The sequence below is a fragment of the Vitis vinifera genome, chromosome 4 (assembly GCF_030704535.1).
Source record: "Vitis vinifera cultivar Pinot Noir 40024 chromosome 4, ASM3070453v1".
NCBI classification, from domain to species: Eukaryota; Viridiplantae; Streptophyta; class Magnoliopsida; order Vitales; family Vitaceae; genus Vitis; species Vitis vinifera.
Genome location: NC_081808.1, coordinates 11,434,969 through 11,448,623, shown reverse-complemented (window position 1 = coordinate 11,448,623; position 13,655 = coordinate 11,434,969). Strand labels below are relative to the sequence as shown.

The following is a 13,655-nucleotide window of genomic DNA, read 5'->3' as shown; positions in this document are numbered from 1 at the left end:
ATGCAATAAATAGCATGACTACTGAGCCTCTCACATCACGTACCGAATTGTGGAATGAATCTAATGAGTTGTTTAAAGGATTGAGATTTGAGAGTAAAGAAGACTTACAATATGCTATAAAACGTTATGCAATATGTCGGAATCAACATTTGGTGGTTTGTGAATCAGAACCACAATTGTGGGCAGTGGGATGTAAGAAGTGGTAGGAAGGATGTAATTGGAGGCTTCGTGCATGTCGTCGTAAAAGCCATGGAATGTTTGAGATAACCAAGTATGTAGGTCCTCATACTTGTGTTTATCCTAAATTATCACAAAAGCACTCTCAATTAGACTCTACATTGATTGCAAGAGAGATCCAAAATGTAGTTCAAAGGGATCACACTACCTCTATTGCTACATTACATCAGATAGTGAAGGATAAATTTGGATATGATGTCCATTATAGGAGAATTTAGGAAGCTAAGAGAAAAACAATGCTTGGAGTTTTTGGTGATTGGGATGAATCTTATCAAGCATTGCCGAAGTGGATGAACATCCTTCAGCTAACTAATCCTGGAACAAAGATTGTTTGGAAGACAACACCTTTAGGAGAGATTTCTGGGAACGTGCAGTTTATGCGTGTTTTTTGGGCATTTGGGGCAAGTGTTGAAGGGTTCAAGCATTGCAAACCAATTATACAAACTGATGGTACATTCCTATATGGAAAATACATGGGGAAGCTTTTAATTGCTACTTCAATTGATGAAAATGGTCATGTATTCCCCCTTGCGTTGGCAATTGTTAAGGAAGAATCACAGGATAGTTGGTCTTGGTTTCTTATTGCATTAAGGCGTCACGTCACTCAAAGAGAAGGGATATGCTTAATTTCATATTGTCATGCAGGAATAAATGTTGCTGTTAGAAATCCATCAGTTGGATGGAGGCCCCCTCATGAGCAACATCGATATTGTCTTAGGCATGTAGTGAGCAATTTTAATGACAAATTTAAGAATAAGGTCTTAAAAGATTTGGCGTATAGAACTAGATGTCAACATCAACCGCGGAAGTATGAGAGATACATGGAGGAGTTAAAACGATTGGATGAAAAAAGTGTGGCTTGGTTTTCAAAGTTAGACACTCAAAAATGGACTCAAGCATATGATCTAGGATATCGGTATAGGTGGATGACCATAAATATTGCTGAGTGCATTAATGGGCTGCTTAAGGGAGCGCGAATGTTACCTATCACTACACTAGTTCAATTAACTTCTTATCGATGTGTGTCATACTTTGAGACTCGTAGAGCAGAGATACGTGCTAGAATGGCAGTTGGAGATGTGTACACTGTGTATGCAATTGAAAATTTTAGAAGAGCTGAGACCAAAGCTAGTGGACACACTGTCACCATTTTCCATCAAATTCATGAAACATTTGAAGTAATTACTGCTCCCCATGGGTTTCATTAGGATAAAGGATGTAACAAACAAGTTTTTAAGCTGAATAAAGGTACATGTAGTTGTAATAAGTGGCAATCATTTGGCATTCCATGCTCACATGTGCTAGCTGTTTCTGCTCATATGAGGATTGATAGTTGGCAATTCGTTGAAAAATACTATAGGCTGGATGCCTATGCCAGTTGTTACGCTCTTGAATTTAATCCCATTCCTCATGAATCTTATTGGACGTATCCTGATTTTCCTATTCTCCACCCTGACCCAACTTCGATGAGGGATAAGGGGCATCCTAGATCATCAAGGATAAGGAATGAAATGGATTTGAAGGAACCAAGCGTTAGGATTCAATGTGGCTTATGTAAAATAGCGGGCCATAATCGTCACAACTGTCCCACAAAAGATGGAGGGCAATCCTCCAACCCCCTTCCTCATGACAATTAAAGTATGAAATATTATCCATTTTGATAATATGATATTTTTATGTAACGTCTGTAAATTTGTAATCATACTAATGATAACAAGAATTAATGGTTATTTGGTATATGTAGGTATCACCGCACGATGGAGCCGGGACCCTTGGATCCGACAGTTCTACATGGACAGGCCACACACAAGTCATCTGTAGCATGGACAGGTGTTGACTCTAAGGAGCTTCATTGTAGACGGCGTGAGGCGATCTTCCATCGCACCAGTGTACTCGATGGGCGTATTATTCCATTATTGCAGCAGGCAGGCTTCTATGGTGTTGCACGTTTAGGATTCATTTCCTTAGATTAGCATCTTATTACTGCATTTGTCGAGAAATGGTGACCTGAGACTCATACCTTCCACTTACCTCAGGGGGAGTGCACGATTACACTACAGGATATTGCCACGTTGATTGGACTACCAGTAAATAGAGATGTAGTTACTGGTAGCACATGTTTAGATTGGAGGCATGTATGTTATTCTCTATTAGGACTCACTTTTGGAGATATAGACATAGATGGCCAATGCCTTCATCTTACATGGTTGAGTCAAAGCTTCCCTACTTTGGCACCAGATGCTGATGAGAAGTCTATTCAGTGTTATACTAGGGCTTATATCTTACAGCTCATTGGAGGTTTTCTATTTTCAGGAAAGTCTAGCGATAAGGTGCAACTTATGTTTTTACCCCTTCTAGAGGATTTTGAGGTTGCTGGTAGGTATAGTTGGGGTAGTGCCTGTTTAGCCTGGCTTTATCGACAGTTGTGTCGAGCCTCTCATATTGATACACATGATATATCTGGCCCACTAAATTTGCTCTAGTTATGGGTATGGGAGAGGTTCCCATTTATTGCACCTCATCATTTACGTATAGCTCCACATGATGACCAATTGCCTCCACCTCCATTGGCCATTCGATATATATTATAAAATTACGATAAATTTTACTATTCTGAGGATACATGCATAAACTTAAATTCTAACTTTTTTATTTATTTAACTATGCTTTGTTGTTTTAATTTTATAGGTGAAGAGATGTGTTTCGAACTACTTCGATTAGCATGCACGTCTTAGCTCAGTATAGGCACCACCTTGATCGACTTACAGCAGATTAGGTGATAAAAGTGTGATTCATTTCTTATACTTGTTTCTCTAAACAAATTCTAAACCACTGATTATATCTAATATTTCTTGGGTACAGATTATATGGCAGCCTTATGTTGATGACATGAATGTTGGTCTTCCTAATTATTGTACTGTTGGGAAATATATATGGTGCACTATCTCACCTTTGATATGTTTCCACATAATTGAATGGCATAGACCTGATCGAGTATTGCGACAGTTTAGATTTCGTCAAGGGATTCCTCAACCGTGTGATAATGAGTCAATCTTACACAAATGTGATTTGAGGGTAGACATGATGTTGATTGGACTATTTGACATGGAGACTACATTCGACATTGGAGCTCTAAGCGTGAGCATATTGCTAGAGGCAAGATGGCTATAGGTTCATTGGGGTATCAAGATCCATGCATGGTGTGGTATCGCTCCATTACTATTTGGTTTCTTACTCGAACTAGGTCCTTCCTCGAGCTATTGGTAATTTTCATGTTTTATCTTTTTATTAAAGTTTATTATATTTTTATAAGAATTTAATTTAACTCTTATTTGACTTACAAACTACCAACATACACCAGATATATGATATTGCACCTCTAGATGATTTTCGCATTCGTAGGCTATGTACTACTGTATTAAAGGCTATACATGAGATGGATCGCTTAGATGCTCCATTTAGTGTTGATGCTACTACATAGCTCCAGCCTTCATCGAGAGATGTATGACCTACACAACGAGGGCCTCGTACGAGGGAGATTAGGCATACACCAGTTGTTACCCGAGTGCGACCATCGACTGACATTAGTCCACAACCTCATCAGCAGCCAACATCATCCATTACTCAATCAGGAGGTGTATGGATTAGAGGGGGGGGGGGGGGGGCTCATACGAGGAGTAGTCCACCACCTCATCAGCAGCCGATATCATCCATTACTCGATCAGGAGGTGTACGGACTAGGAGAGGAGGGCCTCATACGAGGAGTAGTCCACCACCTCATCAGTAGCCAATATCATCCATTACTCGATCAGGAGGTGTACGGACTAGAGGGTGAGGGCCTCATACGAGAGGGACTAGGCATACATCTATTCTTAGAGATGCACCATCAACTGACATTAGCCTACCACTTGTTCAGGAGACTCCTATTACACCTATGGAGGTGCCATCCACCCCACCTGTAATACCACTTGTTGCATCATCACCACCATCAATAGAGGCTACATTGGTTCATGAGGAGTTAGTTCATATAGCAAATGATGATCAACAAGGATAAAAGACTAATCGTGGTCGAGGACGTGGTAGGAGACGTGGTCGTGGAGCTCATGGAGGATTACATGTTAGCCCCATAGAGCCAATAGTGGAGCATGCACATCATAGACATCCACTACGGAAGAGGAAGGCTCCTTCGTGCGGTACACATTGAGGATGTTACTACATATGACTTATATTTTGGATACTATTAATATTTTGCATATCATTATTTTGGACAAATACTCAAGATGTATGTTTTTACTTGTTATATTTTGGATTAACTAACTTTTTATTAACATAAGTTCTATCATATTCTATCTATTTTGGACTTATTTTACACAAAATAGTATTGTTACTATTTTGGAAAGGTGCTGATTTTGACATTTGGTTTACTTGTTTTCATTAGTTTTGGATTGAATGTCAAAATATTGATTATAATGTATACAAGTGATAAACTTTAAACATTTGGTTGTACAGTAAGTAATACTAATTAAGAGATAGAATTATTTTTTCTTTTGTGAAAGGTGTCTCTTCAAGAGACACCTTCAGCATAAATTTGAAATTTTCTATTGTGTATGGAAATTGTGGAAAGTGTCTCTTGAAGAGACACCTTTAGTATAATTTTATTTTTTGGGAATTGTAAATTGTCCCTTTTCAAAATTCAAAATTTTCATTGAAAATTTGTTGAAAATTTGTGGAAAGTGTCTCTTCAAGAGACACTTTAGTATAAACCCGATTTTTTAAAAATTATGAAAGGCGTCCGAATATAATTCCATTTTTTTGTAATTATGGAAGGTGTCTCTTGAAGAGACACCTTCAGTATAAATTCAAAATTTTCCACTGTTTGAATGGAAATTGTGGAAAGTGTCTTTTGAACAAGCACTTTCAGTATAAACCCAATATTTTTAAAATTGTGGAAGGTATCAAGAGACACCTTTCACAATTCCCAAAAAATAGAATTATATTGAAGGTGTCTCTTGAAAAGACACCTTCCCTTATTTTAAAAAAATTGAGTTTATACTGAAAGTGTCTCTTGAAGAGACACTTTCCACAATGTTCATACATTGTAGAGAGACATCTTTAGTTTTAAAATCATTTCCACAAATTTTAATACATATTGGATTTTGTGGAATTGTGTAAAGTGTTTTTCCAAGAGACACCTTTAGTATAAATCTAATTTTTTGGAATTCTAGAAAGTCTCTTCAAGAGACACCTTTGATACCTTTTGTATAAATTAAAATTTTAAAGAATTGTAGCATGTGTCTCTTTAAGAGACATCTTTATCTTTAAAATCAAATTCATAAGACATTCAAATTTTTCAAATTGTGGAAAGTCTCTTCAAGAGACACCTTTAATGCATATTAGATTTTTTGCCACGTGGAAAGTGTCTTTGTAATAAACATTTTTAATGCATATTGGATTTTTTGCTACGTGGAAAGTGTTTTTTCAAGAGACACCTTTAATATAATTCCATTTTTTTGTAATTATGGAAGATGTCTCTTGAAGAGACACCTTTATCTTAAATTCAATTCTTTCATATTTTGAAAATTATGGAAGATGTCTCTTCAAAAGGCATCTTCCATGTGGTCAAAACTACCGTAGATCTATCAATATTTTCACAACTACCATTTTTTAATTATAATTTTTTAAAATTGCCGGAAAAGTTTAAAATGCCCCGGAAAACAGGGGACCATACCATGCCAAGAGTATTCTCAACAGTTTTCCATCAGATAGCACCAAAAACAGAGATACAAAAATCTCGTCCAGTGTCGTTTTCCTCTACCTGTGTTCTTTCTTCTCGTTGATTAATCACCATGGATCTTTCTTCGTGCTCCCCCTTTTATTTGCTGCTCATATTACTGATGAGCGTGGTGGCGGTGGCATCATCACAGGATGTATGGCATGGGTGCAGCAGCCCGGTCACGGGACGTGTCAGCAGCTTTTCCACTAAACGCCAGGAGTAAGTAACTTCGCTTTTTGGCGATCAGGTACTGCCTTTTGCCCGGTCTGGAGGTGGCCTTTCACTGAGATACCTTCCTCCCACTGTGCCAGCTGTGACTGAGTTTTGAGGTGGACACATTTTGTGGTGATCTGATTTTTGGGTACCTCCACCTTTCCCTCAATTATATTAATTGCTAAGTTTGGACTGAATTTTATATCTTTTGTAGCCCTTAAGTCCATTATCAACAAGTGGGGACCCTAGGTTTGAGAGCCGCACCGACTGTAACCATTTGATCATGTTTTGGTTGTCCTAATTTTTGTTTAAGAGTGTAGAAACAACTTCAGAGTTGTGGTTCTACCCTAATGCAAAAGAAGTGGCTAACCAGTGGAAATATATAGGACGTTCGAACAGAGTGACCTGCAACCCGGGAACCAGTCTCAATGGTCCGCATCTATTCTAGAAGATGGTGGATCAATCTCAATATTTAAACTCTTGTTGATTGGGATTATTCTGCTTTCTGATTTAAACCTTCAGGATTATATTCCCATGGTCGTTAATTCTGCATTTAGCATCAGCAAACCTGCTGCAAAAAGCTATGGCATATGATAGAAAGATGAGTTAGTATTTAGAATTTTAGTTAGCAATTAAAACCACACCAAACAACTTTCCATTCAATTTAAAGGAAACCCATTATGGCTTATAATCTCCACAAACTCAACCGCTCTTAATAAATAACGGAGTAGCAAAACTTAGGCTCCACCCCAGAAGGTCTGGCTTTAAACTCTAACAAACGCCATTAGTCTTCTTCTTCTCCCTGACGAACTTCTTCCAAGCTTCGGTGATCTCCCTCTGTGTCTCAATTTCACTCTTCTTGTTGCTCTGTTGGACCTTGGCTGTAATCTTAGCGGGGAGAGTATCGAGCTCATATAGGACTTTTTGGATATCTGTGACCAGACGCTCAGCAAGTGTGCGCGAGAAATCTTCTCTTATGACGACACGAAGAACAGTCACATGTTGTGCATCCGGCGGCATGGTATAAGCTGGCACGATCCATCCATAGCGTCGCAGCATGTCTGACACCTCGAACTCATTGTGACAGCTGTTGTCTTTCAAAGAGAAGGCTACTAATGGCACTCCATTCTCTTTAGACACAATGTTGAAGTGCCCTGTCTTCTCCAATCCTTCTTTGAGCACCCTTGCATTTTCTTGACAGTTTTCCATAATGTTCCTATATCCCTGCATGGACCAAGTAGAACATACGTGTGATTCTCCTACCTTATACTTTCCCTCAAAATTTGACAACCAAAGTAGATAACATAAATAAAAAGGATAATGAATCATATGTAGTAGGTATGTTATGAGGATGTTATGTTATTTCCATCAAACTTGCCTCATGGCCCAAGCGAATGAGTTGATAATACTGAGCAATAACTTGACTAGAACCTGCATTGGGAGGAAAATTAATACTTAGCATGCATTATATTATGATCATCAAAAAAGATCTCAAAGATGTAGCAGTAGTTTGGAAGGGGACCTTTGGAGAAGTTGAGGGTGAAGGTAGGTTGGTCGGCTCCAAGATAGTTGATATGAAAGATGAGCTCATCGGGCAAGTCCTCTTTACTCCTCCAAATCACCCAACCTATGCCAGCATACACAAGCCCGTACTTGTGGCCGCTAACATTAATGCTTTTCACAAGTGGCAAGCGGAAGTCCCACTCCAGCTCTGGGTGAAGAAAGGGTGCAATAAAGCCACCACTTGCTGCATCTACATGGATTGGAGTATCCCATCTACCAAAACATAAAGTTAATGAGGGAGGGAGATAGCAGCTAGAAAAAGAGAATGAATGAATGAATGTAGGTAGGTAGATAGGTACCCTGTTTCTTTGTTTTTCTTTGTCAAAAGATCATTCAAGTGTTTAACATCTTCGAATTCTCCATTGAGGGTAGAACCAAGGATAGCAGCAACACAGATGGTGTTCTCGTCCACCATCTCCACTGCTTTGACAGGGTCCATCACATAGTAGCCATCCGTCAGCTTCACTTCCTTCAATTCCACCTCAAAGTACCTTGCAAATTTCTCCCAGCACACCTGAACATTAGCTCCAGTAACAATGTTAGGCTTGTCATGGGGTTTGCCCTCAGCTTTCCTCTTGTTTTGCCACTTCCTCTTGAATGCCAAACCAGCAAGCATTATTGCCTCTGAAGATCCCACTGTTCCCACACCAACTGCTGCCTCCGACTCTCCAAGTGGTGCATTAAATAGATGTGCTATCATGTTTACGCAGCGATTCTGTATCCACACATATGAATATACAACCACCATACCTCATTAATTCTTGTTAATTCATGAGAATTATAACTTAATCATTTACCAGAGTTGTTAATAATACAAACCGAACCACTTCTGGCTTCTTACATATAACAAAACTAAAACAAACTAAATATTGTAAATTCCAATATAAAAAAATTTAATTATAACTCTAAACTAATGTTTTCAGAATCGGATCGGTCATTGAACTGAAAAAGTTATCGATTCACAATTAGCGGTCGAAACCACGGTTGAACCATGACGTCATAAATATATGATTTATAAAATATTAAAATTTAAAGTAATTATAAAAATAAAATAATAATTTATATATTATTTAAAAATTAAAATTTTATTTAAAAATTAAAATTTTATTTAAAAATCATTAAATTATTCTCATAATAGTCATGATTCTTCTTTAATCATGGAAGAAAAACTCACATGCCTATTTAAAATGAAAAAAAAAAAAAGGTAAAAACATGGAATGTGAGTTTTAAATTTTTTTTAATTATTTATTTGTTAAAAAAACAATATTTAGATATTCTTAAATTTATTCTAATAAACTACAATTTTATTTTTATTTAGTTTTTAATCAATGCCCATTGCCAAACGGGTCCTAGGGTAAAAGAGGAAAGGGCAAAGCCTCTCCACTCTCCACTGCTCTCTCGTCTTCTTCCTCCTCCTCATTTCTTCTTCCTTTTTCTCCATGGCTTCTCATTTCTCTCCCAAACCCAGTTCTCTCTCAGTGCCACCACACTCCCGGTATCTTCTCTTTCGACGATTCCAACTCTGACACTGGCGGACTTGTCGGCGGGCTCGGCTTCCCAGTCAACTTCCCCAATGGACGTACCTTCTTCTGCGAATCAACTGGTCATCTCTCCGACAGACGCCTCATCATCGATCTTCTCTGTAAGTCACAGCACACGACCACTACTCTGGATTCTCATTTCTTCTTCCAGTGCAGGGGGTGGGAGGGTGGCTTTCTAGGAAGAGCGGGGTCCTACCAGCGAAGACGGCGAGGAGGGGGGGCTTTTCCAGCGCATATGGGGTCCTACCGGCGAGGACGATGACAGTGAAAAAAAAAAAAAGGTTGAACCGGACGATTCGAGGGGAACTGTCCCGTTTATCCGGTTCGCCGGTCGAACCACCGGTTTAACCGACCTAATTCTGGTTTGAACACTTTCCGACCTAAATGATCGAACTGGACCGGAACTGTGACCGGCCGATGATCGGACCTCGACCGGTTTTTTAAAACCATGCTCCAAACATAATTTATAGACAAGTATTCTCTGGAATCAACCATTTTAATCTATTTAAAAAAATTTAAATTAGGATTTGACTAGTACACAATATAAAAATAAAAATAAAAAAATAAAAAATTTAGAAATTTTCTAATACTTTCTTAAAAGCTAAGCATAATAAAAATTATAATTATTATCTAATTATCATAATTTAAACTAATTAAATATTTAGTGATGTTTGTTTTTTGACTAAATAGAAAAAAACTAAAATTTTTAACTTTTTCTATTCTTCAACATAATTAAAATAAACTTATTATCAATATGTTTTGTTTAATCATAATTTAACTTTTAACTGAATAAAAAAAAAACTAAATATTTTAAATTTTTCCATTCAATCAAAAAACAAACATCACCTTAATCATTATAAAAATTTTATTATAATAATAAATTCTGATATTATGGCATATTTTAAAAATAATAATAATAATTTTCAAATTAAAATAGAAAGACATATATAATAATTAAATTTTAAATGTTTTTAATAGTATTAAGACGACCTAAATAAATTAATTAACTCTTAAACCTTGTTTAATTTAGAAGTAACATGTTTTTAAGTTTTCATATAAAATTACTTTTTAAATTATAAGCTTTTTAACTTAGAAAATGACTTTTGATTTCTCATAAATCTATTCAAACAAGAATTTAATAATAATATTCAAATATTAATAAAATAAATAAATAACATAAATATTTAACCATATTCAATCCTTTTTAGATTTAAATAAAAATAAATAAATAAACATCACCCTAATATTTATATTCAAATATAATCATACTTGAAACTGATAATATAGTCTTATAAATAATTGAATAAGACAAATTAGACCATATATACATATATGTAATTTAATCATCTCTAGAAGGATGGCTTTCAATCAAGGTGGAGGATCGACGCAAATATCTTCATATTCAAGTGTGTAGCATTGGTTAGTCAGGATAGGGAGGCAGTCGTAATCAATATGGATTGAGACTCTCGGAGCTACTTCTATCATCCAAAAATAAAATGACAAAAAAAAAAAAAAAAAAAATTGTCATAGAAAAGGTCAACAATAGAAACCCCGTCTAGCCACTTTTCCTATCTTTTTTTTTTTTTTTCCTTGTGGGTAAGATCATTCAATTGAAGTTTGAAAATTTAGGGCCACTATTAATTGAGAGTTTATGTCCATTAACTTCCAAATCAATGCAATTATTTCTTAATGTAGAAATTTTAAATCACAAACAAGCTACAATTACGTGTCACAAGATCCAAAGACAAAGTTCCATCGTTTCTTTACTTTTTTTTGTCCTGGGTATCCATCACTTTCGCACTGGCCCACCCACCGTTTTCCCGAGAAAATTTCCCGGAGAAAATAAAGCGGAGCCATCACGTCTTCTTTCCTCTTTATTCCCCACCTACATTTCCACAGGTTGAATAAATAATAAGTAATGAGCGCCCCATGCGGGGCGGCGCCAGATAAGTCGTTAAAGGCAACTACCGGTCCTACTCTCGTTGGCCACAAATTGTCTGCACGCACGTCCTCACCATATCTTCATACGCGCTTTCCAAAGTACTTAATTAAAATTATTAATACTATTAATTACTTACCCAAACTTATTAAATTACTAGTCCACTCTTATATAAATAAGATTAAAAGGCTTAACTTTACTGATGAGGGAATGTGTTACACCTCCCATTATTGTGCTTTACACTTGAAGGTTTGAATTATGAACCTAAGTAGGACCCACAATTAACTACCTTCAAAGTCAACATTTTTTAAATCATCTGTACCAAAATAAAAGAGCCTCTGTCGGCAGGGCACTTGCTGAGCCAATCACGGTTGTACCAATCAAATTGAAAATAAACCCACGAAAACTAAAGAAATAATAAAATAAAAACGGAAAGAGTCCAAACAGTGTCATCAACCTAAGGGGATGGGTTGTGTGTACAATTGTTGATTTAACAGGTTGTAATGGAGGAGTTAGAGAGAGTAATCATGAGATGTGTTGGGTGGGGGGAGGGGGCCACATTTCTTCCTGCCTTGGTCTATTGCTCCTCACTCCTCACTTTGTTCCATCCCCCTTGTCACAATCCCATTCAATATCTATTTTCGGTTTTTTTTTTTTTAATTACTTTCTAATTTGATTCCTCTCTTATATTACAAATATAGCAAGTGGGGACACCATGAATGGTTTTACTTTTCTTAGCTCTTCGTTTCTTTTTTGGCCAAAAGAAAAAGTTGTTTGGAACACTTCAAGAAATATCCTCTAAAAATGGTATTTATTTTCGATTTAAAAAAAAAAATTAATAGTTCAACACAATTTTAATTATTTGTACCCTAAAAAATAAGACTAATATTTAAAAATTATTTTTGTTTCCTTCAATTTTTTTTTGTTTTATATAATAAAATTTATATTTTGCCATCTACCATGTGTTGTGGCACTGTCACCGGGTTTTCCGCTTATCTTTGTTCTCAGTTGGCCCCGTATCCAATGCAGTCCACATGCATGAGACAACTAAATTTTGCCAAACGTATATATAAAGTTTCCATAATAAAATCAGCATGAAAATGATTTTTAATTAAATTAAATACCGAATTAAGCGATAATCCAATCAAATTTTAGGACTTATATTTTTAAATTAAAAAAAATTAGGAGCACTCTAAGGTTGTTTGACTTTAGATCCGCTACTTTACAGTGGAAATGTTCAAACTTGTGTATATAATAATGAATTATAAATTAAATAAAATAATACTTTCCCCTTTGGTTCTCATTAACTAAATCTTGAGGTATTTTAATTAATAAAATAAAAAATCCCTGACAAGAATCAAATCATCTGAGATTGGATAGCAGAAGAAAAGGACAAGGAAGAAATAGAGTAGGAATAGGAAATGGGGTAAGAGGGAGGAACCTGTAGCTCAGTGGTGACAGGGTACTCGTCCATATCAACGTAGTTCTTGTTAATGGAGGCCATGATTAGCTTATCGCACTCTGGTTCCATCCATGTTGTCACAAATGAAGCCAGGTTCAGCCTCGGGTTCCCATCCAGCATCAGCTCGTCGTTTATTATCTGGTACGCTGCCTCCTTCGGTATCGAATTCTCCGGAATCTTGAACCTGCACCACCACCCTATATATGTTCATAATTCCGAACATATATGTATATTTCCACCTGGATCCAAACATATATATAGAAAGAGAGAGAGAGAGAAAGAGAGATGTAGATAATGACCTTGGGAGCGAAACTCTAACATATCGAGAAGCGAAGGTGGAGTGGATGGAGGCATTGGACTCTGATGCCGTCTCCGACAGAGCCATGGCTGTGGCTGGGATAATAGATCGACGATGAGAAAAAACAGAAAGAGATGGCTTTCGGAGTCTTGGAGACGGAGCCCAGCACCTACCTGTCTTATATAAATTCTAGGTGGAGTAGAGGCCTATTGATAGGTGGCAACGCGGCATCAATAATTCCCACTTCTCTATTTCAGGCAATAGACTTATTTTTTTCTTATACCTGCTTTGGAATATGCTCATTGGGGTATTTACTTTGGACACATTTCTCTTTTAAATAAGAAAGAGTTTAGTATAAAATTTTAAAAAGAAATTTTGCTTACCACATAAGCTTTGTTTTAAAGTCAATGAAAAATTATTTCATATTTAATAACACTTTTATAATATTAATATTATTTTCTAAAAATTATGACAACTTTATTTTTCAATTAAAGCCAAAAAGGGAAACCACCCCAAACAATCCCTTACAAGAAATGATTTTAAGAAGAATTAAAATGAAGAGAATCGAATGCGATTGCTTATTAGGTAATTATTTCAAAAATCATTTCTCTCTTTAGAGCTCACTATGA

At 36.4% G+C, this 13,655-nt stretch overlaps 2 protein-coding genes across 2 annotated transcripts; one reads left to right on the top strand and one right to left on the bottom strand.

The window, feature by feature from the left end:
- Nucleotides 1–473: 473 nt before the first annotated feature.
- Nucleotides 474–2,210, top strand: LOC104879099 (uncharacterized). Its single transcript, XM_010650619.1, has 2 exons — nucleotides 474–1,435; nucleotides 1,982–2,210. The coding sequence occupies exons 1-2, from the start codon at nucleotides 474–476 to the stop codon at nucleotides 2,208–2,210; spliced, it is 1,191 nt and encodes a 396-aa protein (XP_010648921.1).
- Nucleotides 2,211–6,848: 4,638 nt separating this feature from the next.
- On the bottom strand, nucleotides 6,849–13,348 carry LOC100256481 (glutamate decarboxylase 1). Its single transcript, XM_002270901.5, has 6 exons — nucleotides 13,028–13,348; nucleotides 12,708–12,912; nucleotides 8,086–8,501; nucleotides 7,746–7,999; nucleotides 7,602–7,654; nucleotides 6,849–7,447 (listed from the first exon to the last, which is right to left on the bottom strand). The coding sequence occupies exons 1-6, from the start codon at nucleotides 13,111–13,113 to the stop codon at nucleotides 6,995–6,997; spliced, it is 1,467 nt and encodes a 488-aa protein (XP_002270937.1). The 5' UTR covers nucleotides 13,114–13,348; the 3' UTR covers nucleotides 6,849–6,994.
- Nucleotides 13,349–13,655: the final 307 nt, after the last annotated feature.

What these genes read in the sequence shown, in the direction of transcription:
- LOC104879099 (XM_010650619.1), top strand. Translation starts at nt 474, where the DNA reads ATGCTTGGAGTTTTTGGTGATTGGGATGAATCTTATCAAGCATTGCCG. An exon ending in GTAATTACTGCTCCCCATGG is followed by an intron (nt 1,436 to 1,981) that starts GTTTCATTAGGA and finishes TGGTATATGTAG; the next exon opens with GTATCACCGCACGATGGAGC.
- LOC100256481 (XM_002270901.5), bottom strand. Translation starts at nt 13,113, where the DNA reads ATGGCTCTGTCGGAGACGGCATCAGAGTCCAATGCCTCCATCCACTCC. An exon ending in AAGAAAAACAAAGAAACAGG is followed by an intron (nt 8,000 to 8,085) that starts GTACCTATCTAC and finishes ATGTTTTGGTAG; the next exon opens with ATGGGATACTCCAATCCATG. An exon ending in TCATTCGCTTGGGCCATGAG is followed by an intron (nt 7,448 to 7,601) that starts GCAAGTTTGATG and finishes TGGTCCATGCAG; the next exon opens with GGATATAGGAACATTATGGA.